The sequence below is a fragment of the Larus michahellis genome, chromosome 7 (assembly GCF_964199755.1).
Source record: "Larus michahellis chromosome 7, bLarMic1.1, whole genome shotgun sequence".
Lineage (NCBI taxonomy): Eukaryota > Metazoa > Chordata > Aves > Charadriiformes > Laridae > Larus > Larus michahellis.
In genome coordinates this window covers 4988281-5010681 of record NC_133902.1, presented here as the reverse complement: position 1 = coordinate 5010681, position 22401 = coordinate 4988281, and the positions used below count along the sequence as shown (strand labels likewise).

Genomic DNA, 22401 nt, shown 5'->3' with positions numbered 1-22401 from the left:
CACATGACTGTAGCCAGATGTCATGGACCACATGAGAGGATTGTTCCCACCACCACAACAGGCAGTTATGTGTCAGGATGGAGTTTTACGCATACTGATGATATCTTCCGGGTTACACAACCTTCTACGGTTATAATCCAGAGAGACTGGCATGCCATGGCCTTGGCCACCACTGCTCAGATGGCTCCATCCCAACCCACACAGCAGCGCCTGGGACCACTCAGCCCAGAGACCTCCGGGCACCGACTGAAGAACTCCCACGGGGGCCAGCTGGACACGGGGGCCCAGGCAATGGGTCTCTTCTGGATGAATTGAGAAAGTCAAACGGGCTCTCAGAAGCCCATCTGCCATGGAACAGCTATACATTCACCCCGCAGGAGGCAGATGGAAACTCCAGGAGGAAGGAAAGCAGAAGACGGCCCGCGGCATGTGTGGTGGCACCAGCCTGCAGGACCCCAGCAGGCAAGTCTGTAAGAAACGTACACTTTGTACTCCCATCCTTTGCATTGCCCACCGAAGTGCTACATTAGCGCTACGCCAATAAACCTCACCTGCTTTGTCTGAGCAGTTTCCTAATCATTCACAAGCTCCTTTGCAAGCCAGGGACCCTCCATGGTGCCAGGCAATTAACAGGCCAGAATGGATCAACACCACGATGCAAATGCACTGCCTGGCATCTGCAGAGGCTGTGTTATTGCACGGACATGAAAAGCCATCGGCAGCGCTTTACCATGCGGAGGAGTCCTACAATAAATGCGATGGCTGTGAGCATTCGCTCTCCCAAAAGGTCAGGGACGGCTGCTCTGACTTCAACAGCCCCACCGCACTCCGGTAACCCAGAGGTGGGCTGACAGCACAAAGTCGGACTTAGAAGAACAGACCCCTGAGAAGATGCGCTGGATGGGACCAGATCAAAGATGTCCCAGTTCCTCTCGATTCTTCTGGGAGCCTGCTGCTCAGGGAACACGAAGCTTTTAATATAACAAATCAAAACGTCACTCGCCGCCAGAAAGAGAGCATTGCAGCTTCCGCACGGGCTGAGATCAAAACAGGAAAGAGACTTTTCTGTCCGGCACAAGAGGCCAAAAAAAGTTCTTGAGGACTTTGAAACTCTCGACCTCAGTTCAAGAGGTTAGAGGAACAAGGCCTGCAAATCTGATACGTGCTCAGTTTTATTCGGCTCCTGTTACCAGGCTCAGAAAAGTAACCCACAGCAGGCTGCTCTCTCGCCAGTAAACACCACGCAGAGTGAAACAATTTGCCAGCCCATAACCATCTGTTCATAGCAGGACGCTAATGCATTTGAAAACATCCATACGTAAACCAGAGCCATCGTGAAGCATATTTAGTGCTTCATCTGCCATTCAAGCAAATTTAGGACAGATGCTCACCCATAATAGAGCAGCAACGGTCTAAATTAGAGCTTGCTACATCAATTTCAGTACAACTGTCTCTCTGAGAAAGTAGTCCGTTGTATGCTTGAAAATTTGGCTTGTAGCCGCTGCACATATTTGCCCTCCACGGCCCCGTTGCAGAGCAGGACAGTTATTTTTACAGCATATGGAATTACGTATTTTTCCATATACCATCTGCACAGCCTCTCCCGGCCCTGCAGAAGATCTGGAGGTGTAAAGAGAGAGCTGCACGCAGCCCAGCATCAGCACAGCACTACCTTCAAAGATCAGACAGAAAAAGCACATCCAAGGCAGCGGACAGTCAGACTACAGAGCTTCTATTCTACTTACCTCTTTGGGTAATAGCTGGGATAACTTGCTGGATCAATTCCAGCATTTTTTAATCACAGGGTGCCTTTTAGCCCACACCGCGTAAAGCTTCAGCCTCCCAAGGAAGCATCACACCTGCTTTACCAGTGAGGAAAGCAAAAGTGAGCAGCTTACAGTCACAGCAAATGACTCTCTTGCCGGCAGTAGGTCACAAAAATGCTCAGAACAAATCCCTCCCCTGCTCTGTCCCACTCCTCGAGCACCAGGGCTGCTGCACTTCAGGCAAGGATATCCCAGCCCTCTCACAGCACAGAGTTCACTCCGGCACGCACGTCTCTGCTCCCTGCCAAGCTCCCCACCAGTCAGGCAAGCGGGAGAATGCGGCTCTCTAGAGTCAAGCCCGGGGACCCAGATACCATAAATACACCACGTGCCTGGAGAAGCCTTCCAGGCCAGCCAGGAAGGACTCTATTTTCAAACGGCGCTATGGAGAAATCTCTCTCATTTCAGCTCTCGCTAGAGCAGACGTTAGGAGATGAGAGACCCGCAGCTGAGTCGAAGCAGAGAAACGGTCCTGCCTGCTCTGCACAGAGAGCAGATGGCACAGAGCAACCCAGAGACGTGATTAAATATGTGGCACCGATCGTTTACTCTGTGGACAGAACCGACTGCCTTGTAGCATGAGACCGGGCGAGCACCAGCAGCAGCACAAACGGGCAGAGGAATGTTTTGGTCCATTAATCTGAAATCATTAAAGCTCAGAGGAGGTGAGGTTTGAGCCCCCGGCTCCAGCAGCTGCATCGCACAGAGCGGCACAGCCCCGAGCCTCCCCAGGGCGCTCCCAACGAGAAGGGCAGAGTCTCCCCAGGAGCTGCACCACCAGCAGTCCACGTCACACATGAAAAGAGGCATCAGACCCTCAAACCTTTTCAAACCTCAAACCCCCAATCCTTTTCTCAAGAAGAAAGAAAAATTTGCAATAAGTATTTTATGGAAACACGAACACATAAGGGCAGCTAATTGTGCGTATCCCAGAAAGACATGGCCGAGAACTTCTACCAGAGCTCACACTGCGCAACCGCCTTCTGCCATGCCCAGGAAACAGAGGCCACCACAGTGATGCCATGAGCACCCACTGTTCTCAGCACTCATTTTAATTTTATGAGTTTGACACCACTAAAAGCTGTTCGGAAGCTCGGTGTGGCCAGTAACCACAGCCAAAACAACCTAGTAAGCACACACGTAACCTAAATCCACTTCCGACCAGAGAAGTCCCTTCTGATAGACACCAGAAACACCCCAAACACTTGGACATGAGACAGTCAAACCAGCAAGGAAAATAACTTCGGAAGGGACTGTAAAGGACAAGACCTTCCACAGCTGCCCACAAAATACCCTATTGAACACTACATTGAATTCAGTTTCTGAATTGGGCTCTTTACAAAATAAAGGCAAGCACCTCCTTCCCACTGATAAGACTTAAAACAGTTTCTTAACTGCTTTCCAAACATCACGCGGACCATACGCCGGCCCAGACTTGCGTGTATTTTCTTAATTTGAATCAGCCACTTGGTAGTTAAAACCCCAAGAGGTTAAAAAGGAAGGAAGAGTCAGAGCATGTACAACAGAGATAGCCTCTAAAAAGCGCCCCAGTCACAGACTTATCTATAGCAGCTGGAACGCAGAAGCCAAATTCAGCTGTCTGGCGGAAAGCCATCTTTCTCTGTGCACACTTGACCTTAACAATTACTCCGATGGTTTGTACTTGCCACCTCGGTTTGACACACAGAAGAGGCTGTTTGCAAATTCAAACACAAGTTAATGGGGTCTGGCACCGGCATAAACCTGAACTGGTAACTCTGGGACAATGAACGCCACAGCAGTTGGCTTTCCAGCACGTTTGATTTCACATGATAAAACGTGGCAGGAAAATTTCCACCTGTTGAGACATTATGTTCTCATTTCTTTGTTTTTCCTGGCTTTAGCTCACTTGGAGCCCGCAGTCTCTCCTGGCACAACCTGATTCGAGGCCACACGCCGTGCCCCGCACCGTTCACAGAACCGTGGGCTCTGGTTATCTCTAGAGTTCAGCCCGGCTCCCGCAGGGTACTGGGATTTCCCCAGCCTCATTTTATCGCACATTTAAACTCTGCAGTCACTGGGAAAGGCCTCCTGGTCCGGGTACGCGCCTCAGCAGTACTTGGCACAGAGGTGAGCACGGCAGATGACTCAACACAGCCATGGTGGTGGTTTTGCTGCTTCTGTCACACATGGCATACGATCGACTCCCCTGTGCCTGCTCTTCATCTGCTACTAAAAATAAATTACAGAATCGTTTTGGTTGGAAGAGACCTTTAAGACCATCAGGTCCAACCGTTACCCTAATGCTGCCAGGTTACCACTAACCCTTGTCTCTCAGCACCACGTCTACATGCCTTTTAAAGACCTCCAGGGATGGCGACTCAACCACTTCCCTGGGCTTGATAACCCTTTCAGTGAAGAAATTTCTCCTAACATCCAATCTAAGTCACAGAATGGTTTGGGTCGGAAGGGACCTTAAAGATCATCTCACTCCAACCCCCTGCCCTGGGCAGGGACACCTCCCACCAGCCCAGGTTGCTCCAAGCCCCGTCCAGCCTGGCCTTGAACCCCTCCAGGGATGGGGCAGCCACAGCTTCTCTGGGCAACCTGTTCCTAAAACCCCGAAGGGACACAGTAACTTCACACAACATCAAAATACACGTGTCCTGGCCTCTGCGGTACCGGTTAGTTCGCCCGTGCTCTTCCCTGGATCTCAGCCCCTGTGGGTTACACTTTACACGAACCCCCCCCAGCCTGGGAGGTGCCCCAAGGGCGGCCATCACCCTTCGCGTGTGCATCTTCCACAGCAGCAAGACGTAAATTACCACTTCGGGGAGAAACCCCGCAGGTCTGTCAACTTCAGCAACGCCCCGTTCTGAGAGCTGGTGTCAGTGCACGCTCCCTGCAATCTCTGCCCGTGAATCGCCTACAGCCATCGGTGCTGAGCCCGAGGCTGCGCCTTGTCACAGCGAAAGGCTTTGTTTCCGCAGGGGCTGGGAGCTGGAGGATATTGGACATACTATAAACCACAGCGACGGCAGCACGGAGAAAACGGGTCTTCGGTTCACACCTTGTCATTTCCTGTGAAAGGGAAGTAGGTGAAACTGCTCGCTGCGAGGACAAAGGCACCAGTGCCACAGCCGCAAGCAAACCTTGCACGAGCCCGGCGTCTCGCGTCCTAGCAGCAGGATGAAGAAGTTAAGGCTACAGCGAAAAATGCTGCTCTCTGGGGGCAGGGGAACCCAGACCCGAAGCTCTGGAACCACCCTCCCTTTGGAGCACACCTATCCCACTTCATTACAAGGGCAGCAAGCTGCAGCTAACGAACCTCATGACGGAGATGTTTGCCGATAACAAGCGCCAGCAGAACAAGGCAGCAGAGATCATCCAGGATATCCTGTTCCCTCGTAAGCAAAATCACCAGATTACACAAACCTTCCTCCCGCTGGACTTTTCACAGCAGCGGAGCGAACCTTGAGCCAGCAAACACCAGGGCTGGTGTGCTTGGCAGGGTGGAGGGAAGGAGACACCTGCTAGAGAGGGAGGTAAAACCGCAACGTATTTGAACACGACATCCTATTTGACCAGTGAAATCCTGGGGAATGATTCAGCCACTGCTGAAATAACAGAGGTGATGTGTTCAGGCCCGATGCTGGATCCCTCTCCCTCCTTCCCAAGCAAGGTGGATGCAGGGTTAAGACAGGACTCAGCTTTGGAAGCCCATGTTGTGGAAAGACACTGTCTTACTAGAATTTGTTAAGCTGTAAGCTCTAAGGAATAAATAATGCCCGATTTCACGGCTTGCTCAGCACTCCTGCCATCATCCCTCAGCCCTAGCAGGAGGGAAAGCAGAGCAGTCCGGGGGCAGGAAAGCAACGCAACTTCTCGGGATCATTTATGCAAGGTTTTTGTTGTGTCCTCACCACAGAGGTTCCTGCCGTGCCTGGTGGCGCCACGGTTGTACAACATCCGCCAAGGGGCCACGGCAATGGCGTAACTTCTAATGACACGGCCAAGATTTCTCTTTCTGCCAGCCCACAGAGCCTTTTCCATAAGAGCATCTCATCACATAAACTGCCCTTTAAATCCCATTTTTGGCAAAACCGACGCACACAGAGCAGCTCACTGTGTGTCTGAGCCACCTCCACACAGGCAGAGTGGTGGCACCGGGAGGTAATTCGCTTATAGTCAGATCACTTCCACAGCAGCTGCCTAATGGAGGGAACAGGAGCTCTCCTAGAAGCCCCAGCAGACCGAATTTGCGATCCCTTCTAGATCCCACCGCACTGGTGGACAAGAACAGGCCGTACTGGGTATTGCCATCTGCACAGGTCTAACAGCAGAGTTCACAGAAAAGCTCCCTACCCCACTTCCAGCGAGGGCAGCGGTTAGCTCAGACCACGCATTTAAATCATTATACATAGTTTTGCCGCAGGCTATTCTATAATCATTTACAAAATTACAAGTCGGGAGGTTAAAAAAAAACCCTCACAGAATATTAGCATTGGTTAAATACCTTTAACAATAGCTTTCTCTTTCCTGTATCAAAATTCAGCAACCATCTGGAGACCTAACGACATTCATTTGGCAAGTCAAGCCTCCGGCACGCAGGATAACTCTCCAGCATCTAACGGGGTCAGGAAGATCCCTCCCGTCTGCTGTGATCTCTTCCCTACAAACATCTCCCAAGCTGTGATTCATCAAGCCCTTACTGGTGTGCCCGTGATGCCGCTTCCCTTCAGTTCGAGCTGCCAGAACGCATTCGAAGTTAAAAATATCACTTCACCCACCGTCCTCTCGCCTGTGATCATCAGCTCTGGTTTGGATGTCAGCCCTCAATGGGAGCAAGAAACTATTTCTGGCAGACGCTGTTAGGTGAGCGAAACGAGCAGAGTTAGTGTGATGCTCCAGCACAGCTTACCTTCTACATCATACCACTGGGCGCCGTTTGTGATACCATCTTGGAAGGTCTCCCCCTCCTCGTCGGGGCAATTGGGTTTGCCAGTTCTCATTATGGGGTGATGGGACGCATAAGCTTTTGCCAAATATTTGAACACTTCGTCATCAGCTGATTTACTGTAGACTCCTGTGGGCTTATGCGTGGGAGAGTCGTCATAGGGATAGCTTGCCACCACTGAGCCACCATGGAGATTGCCGGAGAGCAGAAACCTGGGGTTGGGAAGGAGAAGAGTCATCATACTGGAACAACTTCAACAGGAAGCCGGCTACAGCCGCCCAACCAGTTATTCTGCTGCCTTCCCACCCAAAACGCATTCTCAGGAACCTCCAAATTCTATTTGGGATTAACGAGGCAAAATGCGCCTGCTGGACGAGCTGCCCAGCAGTAAGGCTACTTTGGAAGAGGAAGGGATCAGACCCTGCTCCATCAGCCCTGTGCAGGGAGAACGTCCATGAAGCTGTAGCTACACCAAGGCTACATTAACAGATATGCACTTGTCCGTCGGCTACTGTTGGACAAAAAGATATGCCGTCCTGGAAGACGTATCCCCTCGTATTAACAGCAACCTCCACCACAGCAAGTAGGATTGTCAGAGCATCTGAACAGCATCCAAGTGGGAGCACGGTGGAGAAATCAGCAGCTTTTTGCAACAAACCAACTCTCAGGACTGGTTTATTCACTCCCCAAACTGACATCTGGCATTACTGCAGATGAAACAAGTTTCTTGCTTCAGCCTAAGACAGAGCCCTCAAACCCGGTGACAGACGAGCAGCGCCCTGCGCATAAAGCGATATACACGGCTCTTCGTCAAGCTTTGAGCAAGGCCTGGTACGTACAACAGAACTGACTTGCGTAAGTAAAATCTGGACGTGTGACAGAGGCGTTAAAAACCCAAGTCAGAAAACACAGCACAGCGTGCCCTATATCACACTTCAATTTGAGCACAGGCAGCGTAAGCATTTCAATGACTCCCCAAAGGTAGTTGTCTCTGCTCCTTCTCTTTCCACCAAATAGAGCGTGGAGGGGGGAAAGAGCTCTCCTCCTCATCCGGTCAAATGGGATTTAGGTTCCGAGCAGAGGTAACGTGACCAATACCTTTGCCTTGCTTAAAATAGCGCACACGAATTGCGTTACACCCCCTCCGGTATATCTTTTTTTTTTTGATCAAACAGTTCTGTTTACTCCTTCATTTTTCTATCAGTGGTTATGTTAGTTTAACAACCGTACCAGCACTAACTGGTGCTGCCAGGCAGAGGGATGCACAAGGCACCCTGTTCCTCCTGCGTTTCACCTTGGCTTACCTGCAAATCCCACCTCCAACGCTTACCAAAAAATAAAAATAAGGTATTTTCAAAGTTATATTAAGAATGTGCATGAGTTTCCCTAGTAACTAATTTTGAGTTGAACCAAGTCTGGAGGGATTTTGATGCAGACCGCTGCATCAGAGCTGCCCTAAAGGATTTTTAGGACAAGCAATTACTGGTGCAGTTCACGCAATTCCTCCAGAGCAATAACCACCATCCACCAAGTTTCAACAAAGATAGTTTATCCAAGCAAATTTTGCTCCTTAAAACCAAGCAAACATTATACGATGCTTTATGTTGTGCGTGTTGGCTGGATCCAACCAAAGCCCTAGAGCCCACCGTGGCCATGGGCCATCCCCCCTCCATTCCTCTCTATCCCCATTTTGGGAAGAGGGCCACAGTTCATTTCAGTGCGTTGCTCGTATCCGATCAGACTTTGCATTTTGGCTTTCTCTGCACAACTTCACATGGTTGGGTGGGCTGACCTTAGTGGTCTGGACCTTCCGCAGCTCTCTAAAGAACACCCAGCAAATGAAGAGCCAGTGCCCAGCCTGGCCACTGCACTTCCCAGGGCCCCTAACCAGAGCTGGGCTTCCCAGGCACCAGCTCCCCAGCTCCGGACACAGCAGCTTCCCACCATTCACCCCCTCAGAAGGCCAGAGCCCAATGGGCCAGCGTGGGCACTGAAGGCCCGGTCCTGCATGCGTCCACAGGAGGACAGATGGGGATGAGGGCTGCAGGAGCAGGGACTGCACTTGGAAACGCTGCTGCACAGAGCATTATTGCTAAATCCAAGGAATTTTCCATCAAACACGAAGATGGGGGAAGCCCTGCTCCACACAACTCTTCTGTTAACATATCTGTACCCCGAAGTTATATACTTAACCCCAAATATTTTAAGCATCCCATAGCTCGTGGTGAAAGCATTATCGGCCCCAAGAGCAAGACCCACAGACAAGCTGAAGACGAAGCGGACAAGAGTTTCCAGCTGTGGGTTCCCAGAGAATGGAGACACACAGATGGCCACAGAGGCAGGGGCTGTACCCAGAGGGGCTAGGGTGGCTCCTCTGCAGGTGCATGGCAAACTGTGGCCACCGACCCGCTCAGCTGGCACCAGGGTTAGCCCAGCTGCAAAAACAGCCCAGCCCAGCACAGGAGGCAGGCTGGGGAGAAACTGGAAGGATGGGGGGAGACTCTTTGTCAAAGGGAGTGTAGCAAAAAGATGAGGGGGAATGGTTTTAAACTGGCAGAGAAGAGATTTAGATGAGATCTCAGGAAGAAATTCTTTGCTGTGAGGGGGGTGAGCCCCTGGCCCAGGTTGCCCAGAGAAGCTGTGGCTGCCCCATCCCTGGAGGGGTCCAAGGCCAGGTTGGACGGGGCTTGGAGCAACCTGGGCTGGTGGGAGGTGTCCCTGCCCAGGGCAGGGGGTGGCACGGGGTGGGCTTTATGGTCCCTTCCAACCCAAACCGTTCTATGGTGGGAAGTGGCGTTTTTCCCCCCCAGGCCCTGCTGGGAAGGACCGGGAAGGGCCGAAAGCGAGCGGAGGCCGCCAGCAGCGGAGCCGAGGGTCCCCTCTCCCGGAGCGCGGTGCCGGCCGTGCCGGGCGCGGGGGTTGGAGGGGGCCGGTCCGGGCAGCACTCACTTGTTGCGGCGCATCCATGCGATGAGAGCTCGCACCTCGGGGACGGGCTCCAGGTCGGGCTCGGCGATGCCGAACTGGTCGGGGAAGCTGCGGTTGAGGTCGCGGCCGCGGCTGTTCTCCCGGCCGCCCTCCGCGCCGCCGCCGCCGCAATCGCCCTCCCGGGCGCGCTCGAAGCCGTCGGGGTTGAGGCTGGGCAGCAGGTAGAGGTCGGTGGTGTTGAGCAGGCGGACGATGCGCTCCTCGCCGCCGGCCCAGCCCCGCACCAGCTCCTGGGCCAGGCGGAGCAGCAGCGGCCGGGCCAGCGGCTCGTCCCCGTGCATGTTCCCCACCAGCTTCACCTGCGGCCGCCCGGGCAGGGCCGCGCCGCCGGGCTCCTCGCCGGCCCGCTCCGGCCCCAGCCCCGCCGTCAGGCGCAGCACCCACAGCGGCCTCCCCTCCACCGACTGGCCGATGCTGAAGAGCCGCGCCAGGCCCGGGGGGGCCGCGGCCGCCAGCGCCCGCAGCGCCTCGCCCAGCTCGGCCGAGTGCAGGTACCGCAGCGCCTCGCCGGGCGCCGCCGCCTCCGCCTTCTTGATGTGTGCGGCGCGGGCCGAGCCCAGCAGCAGCAGCGCGCAGAGGAGCGGGAGCAGCGGCCCCCGCCGCCGGCCGGGCCCCCGCGCCGCGCTCGCCATGGCCCCGCCGCACGCCCGGCCTCACCGCTCCGCCGAGCCGCCGGGCAGCGGGAGGAGGCGGTGAGAGCTGGCCCCGCCCAGGGGCGGGCGCTCCTTCCTCCGCCAGCCAATGAGCGACGGCCGGGAGAGGGGTGCCGCTAGGGCGAGGCGGCGAGGGACCAATGAGAGGAGGCGGGGAGCGCTGCGTCACGAGGAGGTGGGGCGTCGGGAGCGCTGCGGCGCCCCCTGTCGGCCGCGCCGCGGTGGTCGCCCGCGCTGCCCCCGGGGCGGCGGGCGCGGGGCCGAGCCGCCGGCGGCGGGGGCGGGGGCGGCGGCGGCGACAACCGGCTGCGGTCCCCGAGGAGGTCACTGTAATTCCTCCCTCGGGACAAAGCGGCCTTCGGCATCCCGCGCCCAGTGCCCCCCCTCCCGACAGCCCCCGCCGGGCCCCGCCACGGCGCTCACCAGTGCCGCAGACAGTAGTAATAACCCAAAACCGAGTTATTGCATACAGGGGGGCAACGACCAGCGCACGGCGATGCTCCCCGTACCTCGGAGGGGTGTCACGGCACGCTGTTGCAGCAGAATCCCCTCCGAAAGATAAATCATAGAATCACAGGATGGTTCGAGCTGGAAGGGACCATAAAGCCCACCCCGTGCCACCCCCTGCCCTGGGCAGCGACACCTCCCACCAGCCCAGGTTGCTCCAAGCCCCGTCCAACCTGGCCCTGAACCCCTCCAGGGATGGGGCAGCCACAGCTTCTCTGGGCAACCTGGGCCAGGGGCTCAGCACCCTCAGATTAAAGAATTTCTTCCTCAGATCTCATCTAAATCTACCCTCTGCCAGTTTGAAGCTATTACCCCTTGTCCTGTCACCACATGCCCTTGCAAACAGCCCCTCCCCAGCTTTCCTGTAGGCCCCTTCAGGTACTGGAAGGCCACTACAAGGTCTCCCCGGAGCCTTCTCCAGGATGAACAACCCCAGCTCTCTCAGCCTGTCCTCACAGGAGGGGGGCTCCAGCCCTCGGAGCATCTCTGTGGCCTCCTCTGGCTTCACTCCAACAGATCCATGTCCTTCTTGTGCTAAGAAAGCCTAAACATAATATAACATAACATAACATAACATAACATAACATAACATAACATAACACAATACAATACAATATAAATAACAATATAATATAATATATTAAAGCCTAAATGCAAACATGGCTGGAGCTGAAAGGAGCAGGGTGGCCTCTTGCCTTGGCACGGTGACAAGCTGCGGTTCCCGGGGGCCAAAGTGCAGCTCCCGATGCCCGTCTTCCTGGAGGGAAGCGCATGTGGCCTGTCCCGACTGCGCCACCAGCTCAGACCGGACCTCCAGGGGATTAAAGACATTTTAACACCCTTTGATGTTTTGTATGGCACGTTGCTGTACGGTGAGCTGCGGCAGAACGGGGTGCCTGAGAAGATATATAAATAGTACTGCGGGGCTCCCTCCATTCAGATCTTTGCTAATTCCTTTTCTGAGGCAGGCGAGATGATAAGGAATAACAGGCAGAAGTGCTGACTCTGCAAAACGCATCGCAGTCCATAAAACATTGAAAGTGGCCATCTCCGACAGCAGGTCGTGTCGATTCCTGTTTAACTTTTTGGTAGTATCTCATGTAGACATCTGCTTCCCAGCTCTGGCATTTCCTGTTGGAGACACACGCCCCGAGTCTCGCAAATAAAACTGACTTTCAGGGGAACCGTCAGTGGTATGACTCTTTCTTCTCGCTGCATTCCAGGATCCTTTGCGTGAGAGATCAGATGGTGCAAAGCTTTGCGGAAGCCAAGCGTGGTACAGCACCAAAAGGGCCCCAAGGAGAAGGAGAGTAAATTGGCTTCTCTTTCTTGGGGCTCATCTGCGCTGCGCAGTCATTAGGAGAAGGACAAGCAGGGACCAGGGATTACCTGTCAGAAAGATGCCCCAGATCTAATTAAACTGGAAAAGCCAAAAGACCTTGGTCATCAGGACGTTCTTAAACCAAAAAGGAGAAGGAACGTCAAGAGGGAATTTGGCTGTCTCAAAAGTGATCACTGTTTCATCGGTTTAAGCCCTCAGTCTACAGATAAATTGCTCTGGATTTACACGGAGTAACTGAGCTCATTTCCCTTTTTCGCTGATAAAAGCCCAGTTGTCTGGAATTTCAACAAACCAATTGTAAAAGCAGCATGTGGCAGAAGACTGGTGACTCATCCACTCCTTTTCTCAGCGGCCAGTAACAACAAAACCTTCTCATTTCCTTGGGACAACCTAAGAGAGCTCTGTCTTCCGGATCCCTGGGTCAGCAAGACCGTAGATTAGGGACCAACCTGCAAGGAGCCGCCTCCTCCTCCTCCTCTTCCTCCTCAGCTCTTCCCTGTGCTCGTGCTTCATCCCCGCACTCCAGAAGGTGGTTCCTCAGGGGCTGTGGCTTTTCCCTTACAAACGCCCCTGCAGTGGTTCTAGCCACAGAGGAGGAAGGAGGTTTCCTCCTGAAGGCTGGGCAGCACGTGGTTCCCCGTGAACTGGAAAGATGGAGCAGCTCGGTCTCTGCAGGTTCTTCGCACGAGGAAGGAGGGATGACGCCACAGCAGGGAAGTTAGAGCTGCTAATACAGTTTGGCAGCACTTCACTAGATCAAATCAGCACTTGGTTTTCCAGCACAGCACTTCCAAGAAATCCCACTGGTGATGAAAGTTCCTAGGTAGACAAAAATATCCGAGATCCAGGCTGGAGAGCAGCTCCAGCAGAATATAGTCTTGAAAAAGCAGCAGATCTGGGAATACTGCTAGGGAATGTCCTGTGCTGGCCATCAGAGAACATCTAAAACAGGCAAGAAACAGGCACCCCGGCTTAGCATCATCCTCAGGCATTTTTGTTTCCCAGAGGAAAACAAAACCCCCCTGAAGTCCAGCCCATTGTGGCAGAGGCAGGTTTTCTGCCCAGAAAAAGAACAAAGTCATGGCAACCTGGCAGATGATCCCTGCTACGATACGGTCTTACCCTGTGCCTGAGGCAGGCGAGCGCCTTCAAATCGGTTCGATCAAGTAGAAAATGGAGTTTCACGAGTGGATGATGCAAAGCAAAGACTAATAGTATTAATCCCCCCGAGCGCTGCCAGGTGTGAACGCTGACAGCTGCTAACCAGGACTCCCTGGAGGGGAAACGACAAGGGCCAACATTTAAGTGGAATTTAATGCAGATAAGTCACTTTTGTCTCCTGCGGGGGACCTATATGGCTAATTTAATGCCAAGTTCTTTTCACATTTCCTTTTATTTGGGACCATATTTCTCAGAGCAGCTCGGAGAGAGGGGGACCGGTGCTGACTGCTGGGAAGGGCCAGCCGTGCCGCCTGCGCTGCAGCGATTTGCTGGGGCTTTCGTGCACAGTCCGAAGGGTTCCCACCGTCCCCGGCTGCTCTCTGCACCGCCCAGCAGACACCGGCAAGTGCCTCGATGCTCTTGATTAAAGGTTAGACTTCCCCTCCTGGAACATGGTTTTTCCATTTCTTGCACACACTTCGAAGAGGAAGAGTTTAAAAGATGTAGGAGCGATTGTTTAATGTGATGATTTTAGAGAGATGAGGTTCTCGAAGCCTAATTTACTCACGCTTCTGAAAGAGAAATATGAGTATAGCAGTATCAGTAAAAGCCCAGGATATGGTTCCTTGTTGCGTCACCAGGAGCACAGACTCCGCGGGGGACTTCCCACAACGCCGGTGGAAAAAAATAATCTCAGAAATGCATCCTCCTCCTCCTCCTCCTCCTCATCTGAGCCCAAAGCTTTCGGCAGCCCTGTCCAGAAGTCCAGGTCGGTGCCCATTGCTTTAGCTTCCCGCAGGATTTACTGTGTCTGAGCTTCTGCCGTGGTGATCACAGGGATCTCGTCCTGTTTCCAGGGCTGGGAGAAGGTGACTCCCCCCAGGACACTCTCCTGCAGGGCTGGCAGCGCCCAGGGGTGGGTATCCAGCAGATGGCATCCGCGTCCAACACTTGTGCTGGAGCTTCACCTTCCTGAGGGCTTCTCTTGGCTTTACTCAGAATCCGTTTCTTCATTAACGCCTACTTTTCATTTGAATGTTTAATGCCCTCTACGCAATTTGTTTTAAAATATCAAAATATTCACTGATGTGGTGCTCTTTTTGCTATTCTTGTTCCTTCCCGAGAATAAAAACCACTTATCATTCCTCTGCGTTCCATGTCACAATGTGGGACCTTTTCTAGAATGACCATCAGAGAATAGAATTATTTACAAAATTATGAAAAAAACACTTGAGAACTGTCTATCCTTAACAGCGGGCGATATGGAGGGTATGGGCCAGGTGTCTGAGAAATCAGGGCACTTCGCATCTTCATGATCTTTATACTTGGGGAAAAATGGGTTTTGTGGGAGGGAGCAGGAGCGTCGAGTAAGTTCAAGTCGCGTTCCCTGACAGCCGCGCTTTCCAGCCCAGCTATCTGGCAAGCGGAGGCAGTGGGTTTGGGTGTTACAGTCATTCCCCCAACAATGGAAGTGTTGCAAAATATGTAGCACCGCATATTAAAAAGGGATTAGGAGCAGGGAACCACAAGGAGCGGGGAGACAGGAGCAGCCTCTGAGCGGAGCCTCAGGTGCGGTTGCAGAAACGTGTTTTCTGGAGCGGGATTACAGCTGTGTTACAGGCGTTGTTTTGCCAGACAAAGCAACCCACAGATACGATCCCCAGCTTCCACACGTCTGTGCAGATCCTGCTATGCCCCGGGCTCCCAGAGCAACCTTCAGCCCTCACAAGGCTGCTGAATACAAAGGGAGTTCTCGCCTGCCCGGTGCAAGTGCCGGGGATTAACGTTGTGCCCCCTGGCCCTGCAGGCGCTGGGGGTAACCGCGCGGTACCCAAACTGCCGTGAAGTTTGGAGTAGGAGACCCAGTGGAAAAGAGACTTCTTCCCAATCTCTATCATGTTCTAAATCTTCTCTTCTCGGGTTTCTAAAGCTTGGATTACACCCAGGAATAGGCTGGTGTTTATTAATGAATTCCTTTCGGGAGTGGTCAGTCTCATATTAAACATCCGTCTTATTCTGGGTTTGTCGGTCCACTGTTGCCAGCGGGATGAGAAGCAGGAACCGGGGTGGTGGATTGCTCTGGCTCCAGCCCACGGTGTGTCTAATCCAGCCCTGACGGTGCCCGATCCAAACTGCTCAAACGAGAGGGCTGGACCCTTTGCCGCGGAGAGTTCCGGAGTATCCGCCTCACCGAAGAGGTTCCTCCCAGTCTGAGTCATCTGTGGCTGCTCTACATTCTGGAACATGAGGTTTATGTCCCTCCTAAACGTAATGGAAAGGTGGATAACGCAACCCACAAAACCCTAGACCTCAGTAATTAGACACCCACGAGATAATTACGCCCCGTGTAAAAAGAAAAGTATAAAAAGCCATTGTGAAAGTAATTCTTATCAGTTTGAAAATGCTGCCTTTCGGTGCCTCTGGCCAAGTAACACCTTGCTTTTCTGGTCTCTCTTCTTCCAGCACATCTCGAAGCCCATTGCAAAACAGGATCCTGCCGTTGCCTTTGTTGACAAAACGTCAACCGGGTGATCCTGAGCTCACCTTGCCGCCCGTCACACAGACCTGCCGCAAACCTGGGACACAATTCTTCCCAGGTCCCAGGCGATGCTGTGCCTCGCATCATGACAAACCCGCCACAGAACAGCTGTTCTCTGCCAGCCTTTTCCTTCACTCTCGTTTCCAGACAAAAAAAAAAAAAAAAAATACCCCAAAACTCCACGCGTCCATTCTCTACATCTTCCCTTACTCCAAACACCTCCTCCTCCTCCCGGAGCATCATCGCAGTGCCCAGGGGGAGCTCAGACCTCCCCGCACTCTCCTGCCTTTGGCTCACGCCTTGGCAGGAGCCCACGAGCCGATTCCCAGCCCGTTCCTCCCCCCCGCTCCTCCCCGTCTCTATTTCACCCCAGCTTAATACCGAACCACAAAGATCACTTTACTCTTTGGAAGAGCATTTTGACTGAAGTTTGTACCGGACCGTACGCCAAGATTTAGCCGAATGCTTACAAGGACAGCATATATAACTTCCTAAAATTGGTGGAAGAAGCTAAATTTATTTCTTAGCATGTCTTAAATCAAGTTTAAAGGTAAAAAGTGAGTTAAAGGCTGGACACTAATTTCTAAACCAGCATTTTTCTAGAAGGTGAGTACTGTCTCTTTAAGGGACTTTTATACACATATATTTTTTAACAGAAAATGATTCCCTGTCAGTTTTAAAGGTAAAACAATAAACCCAGAAAAAGTTATATAAAGAAACACTCAAAGGTGACCCATGTTTGCAACAGACCCGCGAATAAATCGTGCTGCACGCTCCTGTGCTCTCCGCGCGCAGCCGGCCACGGAGCAGGAGCCCCGGCCTCCCACCTCTGCGCCCCTGAGCTGGGCCACCACGGCTGCGGGCGAAGGCAGTGCCGAGGACGTGTCCCAGGCTCCTCCTGCTCGTGAAATGCACTTTATGGCTCTGCGGAGCCAGTTCTTGCTGAGCGACGTGCCCTTTGCCTGCGGGGACACTGACGGTGGGGAGGAAACGTTCCGGAGGCTGGGAGGACCCCATCCTTCCCAACCACGTCCCCGTCATCCTGCTGAACCATAAGCAGGCAATTTCAGACACCGATTTCCCCGTAGCCGAGTGCTTCAGCAGACAGGCAGCCCATCCACCCAGGCGTCCCAGCAGTGGGGGGACCCTCACTCTTCCTCGGGGGGCACCCAGGGCTGAGCTAACGCCAGCAGCAGCCTGGGGATACACACCGGTGAGCAGCTCAATCCTCTGCCAACGCGCAGTTCAAAGTCTGAATCGGTCCGTTTTCTCATTTTTCAGTCAAAGGAGGACACGGCGACAGAGCTTTGGGCAGGAAGGGGCAAATCAGAGTCTACTCCCGCTCTAGGATAATCTAGGATAAACTTCCCACGGCTTGAAACAGTGTCGTGAACACCCAGAAAACTGAGAGGGAAAAGGTATTATTTTTGGCTGAAGGTCTTTATGGCTGATGCAGGAACTCTCTCATTAGTTACTCATTGCCTCGGCAAATCTCATAAAACGGAAAGCCCGGCAAATACTTTTCTTCAGTATTCTGGGAGCACAGAAATCCAGGGACTGAACGAGGCCTTGAACCCATTTTATGGACTCGCTTCTTACTGAGCTACCATAAAATATTAAAATTCAGACCTTATAAATAAGGAAGGGAAAGAGCTGTGCATTTCTTAGCAGAAACAGCCTCTCCAGGGACTCTTACCAAGGTAAGTTGGGTGTTACACGACCCAGAGCCGGGTTCCCCTGGCAGATGGGTGACTGGAGACAACAAACTCCTGCAACAGAGATTAGAGACGTAAACCCCCTTGATTCTGCTCCGAACTGGAAAAAGGTCCTGCGACGAATCGATTTAGTGTATTCTCTGGAGCCCCCGTCCCTGTCTGTAAGGGCTCTTCCCGGGGCGGCTGACGGCAGCGAGCGATTAACCCCCCGCGAGCCCCGAGCCCAGGCAGCAACGCCGTGACCTTGTCTCCAACAGACGCCAGCTGGGCTCCTCCGAGATGGCGCCGCGGAGCAGCCTCGCCGTCCCCTCTGAAGTGCCGGTCCTTGCCGTCTGCTTTTTGGCATGCGTAGCCACAGGTAAGCACCAGAAAAAAATCCGTGGTGGCTTTGTCCATCATGCCGACACGCGAAACTCTCCGGGGTTGGGCAGTGTCCGGGGTGACGTGCCACACCGGCATCCCCGCTTCCAGGTGTTCTGGAGGTCACCCCCGGGGGACTCTCTGAAAACTGGCCTCTGATTCCGAGAGTAGTGGAGAAGGGAATGGGGAAGCTTCAGCCTTTTCCAACGTTATCGCCACAGCTGCGCAAGGGTGAAGCTGTTGTCCCAAAGAGGGACAACAAAGAGGCCACCGTTTTCAAACCGGCCCCAAGAAGTGAAAAGCGTGATCGCTCTGGCCACCTGGGAAGAGACAGGGAGCTTCAGACTTTTTTATATTCAACGGATTATAGTGCCTTTATATTCTAAGTTATATTTTTAGTTCATTAATCTATGACAGGCTACAGGAGCGAATTTCAGCCCCTTACAAAATATTTATTTCCCACACTGGTCCTTCGTTTAATGTGTCCTGAGGTTTGTACAATGGACAAACTGCAACTCTCCAACAGCGGGGCTCAGGCTGGCCGGCGGACAGCTGAGGGGCTGATTAGCTGTTTTATGTTCTTTTATGTTCTTAAGCGCGTTCAGCTCCAACCCCAACACAGCGCATCAAACCACGAGCACAAAACCGGGGGCGCAGGTGTGTGCTGCAAGGGTGATCTGCAGCAAGAGGGTGAGCAAGACTGGCGGGATGGGGACGCTCTTTTGCTGCGTGTGTGTTCCACGGTCACTGCTGGTTTTCAGACGTTTTGTTATCACAGGTCAGGCCCCGGCGTTTTTGCCGTCACTTGCAAAAGCCTGACTTTGATTTTACGTAACTGTGGAGGGAGCTTTGTGATGAAGAAAACTTCTTGTCTCAAAAACTAAAGTCCCACCTAAAACCAGCTGCTAGGCTGGTGCCGGGAACTCTCAGTCCCTCCTCCAAGGTGGAGAGCCTGGAGAAGCTCTCAGGGCGGCTTTTGCGGGGAGGGTACAGCCGAGGATGCTTAGTGCCCTCGTTCTCCTCCTTTTGCAGGTTTGGAACTGTCTGTAAATAACCACGCTGCTGATTTCTCCCTGTCTACAACGCTTGGCCCTCCTGTCTCCCTCTCCTGCCTCGTGCAGAACAGCAGCCAGGCCGAGGAGCTGCTCTGGTACCGAGGAGACGGGCAAGTGGATCTGAAAGATGGGAATAAAGTGAACGTCAGTAACATCTGCGTATCCCCAGTCACTGAGTCCGACAATGGAGTCACCTTCACGTGCAAGCTGGCACGGGACAAGTCTGTCCAGGTGTCTGTGCTGCTGGATGTCCAGTGTGAGTTGCGGTGGTGGATGACTGTGCAGAACGGCCGGGGCGGGAGGAAATCACGGGCTGAGCAGCTCGGTGTCCGGGCGCTAGCTGATGGCGGGCTGTTTTGCACCCTCGTACGCTGTCTTCACCAAGAAAAAATGCATTTAGGAGGAGATAACTCACCCGATAAGCCACTCCCTCTCCACAGCGGTGGTTATGGCCTGATCTAACGCCTGTTTTATGGGGAGTGGGTGGGCCCTTAAGTAAGGTGTTCTGGATACGTCCCTGCCTCCACCTAGGATACAAGTCAGGGCAGAGGAGTCACGGGAGTGACTGTCTCTGCCACTGATTGCCCTGCTGATTGCCAGGAATCACGAAGGGCTGCACAACTGAACGGGCACAAACTTGAGCATAGGAAGTTCCATCTCAACATGAGGAGGAACTTCTCTACTTTGAAGGTCCCAGAGCACTGGAACAGGCTGCCCATAGAGGTGGTGGAGTCTCCGTCTCTGGAGACATTCCAAACCCTCCTGGACGCGTTCCTGTGCCACCTGCTCTGGGTGACCCTGCTCTGGCAGGGGTTGGACAGGGTGATCTCCAGAGGGCCCTTCCAGCCCCTGCCATTCTGTGGTTCTGTGAACTGTGATGTGTTACGCCACTGAACATGGTGCACAAGGGCTGTGTGACGGGAACTTATTTTGTGTTAAATGGTGAGCAGCGTTATTAATGACCTATTGAACGGCATTACCGTGAACAGTTCCTCCCCAGCTCTCTGGAGAAGAGTCCCTCCGAACTGAAGAAGAGAAAGACGTCACTATGTCCTGCAACGCCAAATCCAACCCTCAAGCCCAAACAGCTTGGTATAAGAACAACAACTCCTTGACCCTAGAGCAAAACCGTTACCAGCTGTACCAGACCAGCGAGGTCTTTCAGCTCTCGATCATAAAAGTACAGAAGTCTGACAACGGCACCTACACCTGCGTGGTGAAATCTCCTCTGGGAGAGGGGAGAAAGGATTTCCACCTGATCGTTGAAGGTAACAAGGCTGCTGCCAAACCATAAGCTTTACAAATAACTCTCCATTCTCTTTTTTAATGATCGCAATCCATTTATATTAAAAAGTGTAAGTGGAATGTGGTAAATTCCCCACATTAACTTCTGAGGGCACAGCAACGGCGGGGAGCTCTCCTTGCACCCGTGCCTGGGACCACGGCACCAGGAAGGGCATTTCCAGCTCTACCTGTTATTCAAAGTCACTTGGCGAGTGTGACCAGAGGCGGGCTCATCCCACGGTCTCACTTCCCACGCTGACAGGGCACATCCAAGTGTGGTTTAAAGCACCTTAGGTCTTACTTGAAGCTTCTTAGTCCGGCCATAGTATTGTGTCATGCCGAAAGAGCCGCTTAAGGCAAGAGAGAGTAGTTGTCCTCCAGAAGTGACTACAACAGGGAGTGCCTACAAGTCACAGAGGTGACTACAAGCGGACAACAGGGAGGTGGAGACCTCGCAGGGGCGGGATGCTCAGGCCTCGGGCAGGTGACACGAAGTGAGGTGACCCACCAGGCACCCATTTCTCACGCAGCGTCCGGGCCCCTCGCATTTCTGTACTCTCAGGGAAGAAAGCATCGTTAGCCGTGTCAGTGATACGGCTGGACACCCTTACTCCCACGCATAAAAGTGCTGTGGGGATCTTCTTCTTCAGGGACTGACGTTCCAATTCTTCCTTCAATCCGCTCAAATACGGGCTTGGCACCCTCCTTTCCAGTGGACTAATCCACACAGTCAGTCTGCGGGCAGCAGAGAGAGCAACAGTTCAAATCAGCAGTGACAGCCACGGGAAAAGAAATATGTCTTTCCGCAGTTCTGTGAAATGTTCTGTTTTATATGACTGCACCAATCTGTCACATATTCAACCTCCTCTCCCTCTTGACAGATAAAAAACCAGTTTTTCCCATGGAGGCCGTTATTGCTGCTGTCGTGGTGGTTACGGTCACGGTACTTTTTGGAATTGTGGCTCGAAGAGATAAAATTTTTAAGGTATGGAAAGCTCTAGGTTCTTAGGAAAAAAAATGGTATTGATTTGCTGCAATGCCCTGGGTTTTTTAAATCTTTTCTATGCTACTTTGTAGTGTCGCTTTCCCCTGTTAGAGAACTGCTATGTACTACCTCCTGCTTTACAATTACCAGTAGATAAAGCAAATATGAGACATCTTACGGTGGACGGCATTACGCACTTAGAAGATATTAGTAAAAATATCCCTAGGGCCAGGAAATACAAAAGATAACCAGACTGTTTCTTTATTTTCAGTGCTTCAAAAAATCAAGTGAAACAGCGCTGTAAGTATTTGTCTGCTGATTCCTGCAGCTTCCAAACGAACCCCCTTATTTAAGCCTTGGCAGAACCTGGGGAACAAAAGAGTACTCAGTACGCCCCAGCCACCCTGAGTTTTCCTGCATCTCCTCTCCCAGCGGGGAGGCCCCAGTGGGCAGAAATGCCCAGGAACACGGCAGGACAGACGCAGATCCCACCCCAGCCACGGCTCCTGCCCTTGCCCCGGCCATCCCAGGGTCCTGGCAGCGGGGAACAAACGTAACGGCGTATCCCCAGCCTGCTGCAAGCTTTCTGGAGCTGAATGCAGCCCAGGCGAATTCAACTCACTTGTTTTTTTTTTCCAGAATAGGTCATTTTTAATTTCTTCTTTTCATTTTCCTGCAGGTAAAGACCACAAGGTTCCTGCGCATACCCAGAAAACGCCATTTCCACTGGTAGAACATAAGCCCTTGTGTGAGATTATGAGATAAAGCACTGAAACAAGTGTTTTGGGTCAAGTTTATACTGTCTTTTCGAAATATAAGTGGTTCTTTGCATCTGCTTGTTCTAACCTTAGGGAGCTTAACCTTGTTCTAACGCTTAGAGCAGCGCCATGGAGGGTGGGCTGCCCGAGCTGCTGCCAGATCTTGCCCTCTACGCTTATTCCTAAAAGGTACGCACGCGGCCAGGCATGCGGGTTGTCAATCGGTCTGTAGAGGAATCCATACCAGATCGTGACGTTGATGTACAAATAAAGTGAGGTGTTGAGCTGGCAG

The 22401-nt window shown here is 52.8% G+C and overlaps 2 protein-coding genes across 2 annotated transcripts in view; one reads left to right on the top strand and one right to left on the bottom strand.

Moving 5' to 3' along the window:
* The window catches only part of CPD (carboxypeptidase D), a 28475-nt gene extending 18055 nt beyond the window's left edge, over positions 1-10420 (bottom strand). The window contains exons 1-2 of the mRNA XM_074594248.1: positions 9712-10420; positions 6727-6974 (exon numbers count right to left, since the gene is read on the bottom strand). Coding sequence (XP_074450349.1) covers positions 6727-6974; positions 9712-10382 — 919 coding nt within the window. The 5' untranslated portion in view covers positions 10383-10420. The remainder of the gene's footprint in view (positions 1-6726; positions 6975-9711) is intronic.
* A 7526-nt stretch (positions 10421-17946) lies between these two features.
* Positions 17947-21655, top strand: TMIGD1 (transmembrane and immunoglobulin domain containing 1). Its single transcript, XM_074595033.1, has 5 exons — positions 17947-18025; positions 19060-19338; positions 20072-20350; positions 21248-21351; positions 21623-21655. The coding sequence occupies exons 1-5, from the start codon at positions 17947-17949 to the stop codon at positions 21653-21655; spliced, it is 774 nt and encodes a 257-aa protein (XP_074451134.1).
* The last annotated feature ends 746 nt before the right edge of the window (positions 21656-22401 follow it).